General features: G+C 40.7%; 1 protein-coding gene across 1 annotated transcript; it reads left to right on the forward strand. All coding sequences in view use genetic code 11, as the record gives it.

The window, feature by feature from the left end:
- Positions 1-269: 269 nt before the first annotated feature.
- Positions 270-567, forward strand: EGR_10820 (hypothetical protein; the record flags this gene model as incomplete). Its single annotated transcript, XM_024500069.1, has 2 exons — positions 270-339; positions 380-567. 2 exons carry the CDS (start codon positions 270-272, stop codon positions 565-567), a joined length of 258 nt encoding a protein of 85 aa, XP_024345515.1.
- Positions 568-1,564: the final 997 nt, after the last annotated feature.

The raw sequence follows: 1,564 nt of genomic DNA on the forward strand, positions 1-1,564 counted from the left end.
AAGTAAACTCATTCATAAAGTGGTACATTTTACGGTTTTTAACTCGCGTTTCAATTTATACCTTCACACGCACTTTTCTTCACGCACTGCAAATGGTTTGCCATGGGAGTGTGTCAACAAGTGTGATTGTGATGCCATCTGATGTGACCTCTAAGTCTCACCTCTTTCTCTTCTGATGCAGTCGCCTCTCACCAATTAGCTTTAGTCTTGTGACAAAAGGAGCATAAAAATGAGGGCTACTGCAGCTGAGCAAATGCACCACCTCTGACATGCAGCTCTTTCTCTTCAATAGCGTACTTTTACTGGAGGCGCTTCTACCACTCTCTATTCTGCGCTACGGTAAGTTACAAATTGCCTTATGTTATCGCATCTTGCTCAGGCTCCACCATCGAGTCCATAATTGACAGCATCCTGAAGGATGCACCTCAATACTTGGCCAAACACGCCAAAAAGTTCCATGTGGAATCTGTTGAAAGCTTTGCTCGCTCTTGCCCTGTTTCATTCTACGAGACCTTGGTCAATGGAGTGGTAATTTATACCCTCGGGATTTGCATCGATGCATCATAGTTAGTCATAACTCCTCTCTCTGTAGTAAGTTATGTACACCATACTGTGCCATATTTATTTCATCTTCCTCTTTTTTTCTTCGTCAAAAGACTACAGCTTACAATAGTGAACTACAATTCCATAAATTTAGCGTTTAAATGCTCCAATCATGGACTGTTTGCAACCAAAATATTTTGCTCGTTTATTCCGATGCAAAACTTGCAATCATGCTATCAAACTTCTCCCACATTTCCTTCTACTTTTTGAGGGCAACGGAGTTTTAGTGTTCCAGACAATCTAAAGTTAATTCGCTAGTTCGCCTGACATTTGAAATCAAAGTCCTACAAGTTGCACATTTTAGATCGTGACGAAAGTGGAAATTAGGAGAATAAAGTTGGATGCTTCTGTACGCTTGAAAAAGACCGTGCATCCTGTGGTCAAACTTGAATCGTCAGCACCGGTTTTCCAAGATGCATATATCTATACGAAGTGGTTCCTAACAATACCAGCTAAAGTATTATCATCAGCCAAGTACAAAACATTGATTAAAAGTAGGCTTCAGACCGTCATATTTGCCCTCGGATAAACGCCTTGCGTGCATTCCATCATTCAGTCTCACCTCGACTTCCTTTTATCACATCTATTCTTCTACTTTCACAATTCCTTATTGCAGTCACCGTGCATCTTTTTGTGGTAAATATTGTGTTATTGCATGCCTACCTCAGTAACGCCTGCAATCCAAATAGCTTCTACCTTTTGCAAGCAGATCAGTCCTAGCCTTAGGCTTTGAAACCTGATTCAGTGTCAATAGCCTTGGAAACCTAGATACATGCATTAAAGAAACGTTGCGATGTAATGCGTTAAATCATGGCATTGTGTAGGTAGCCAGGACCAAATGTGTGAGCATGCCCTCTGATCAACTTTATACGACTTGAATTCCGACACCGTTCATCTGATTTCCCGTAGCTTGTTATCCATGAATCATTAGACTCTTAGTAAAATTTAGTATGCTATTTCG

This window comes from Echinococcus granulosus (genome assembly GCF_000524195.1).
Source record: "Echinococcus granulosus chromosome Unknown EG_S00276, whole genome shotgun sequence".
Classification (NCBI taxonomy): Eukaryota; Metazoa; Platyhelminthes; class Cestoda; order Cyclophyllidea; family Taeniidae; genus Echinococcus; species Echinococcus granulosus.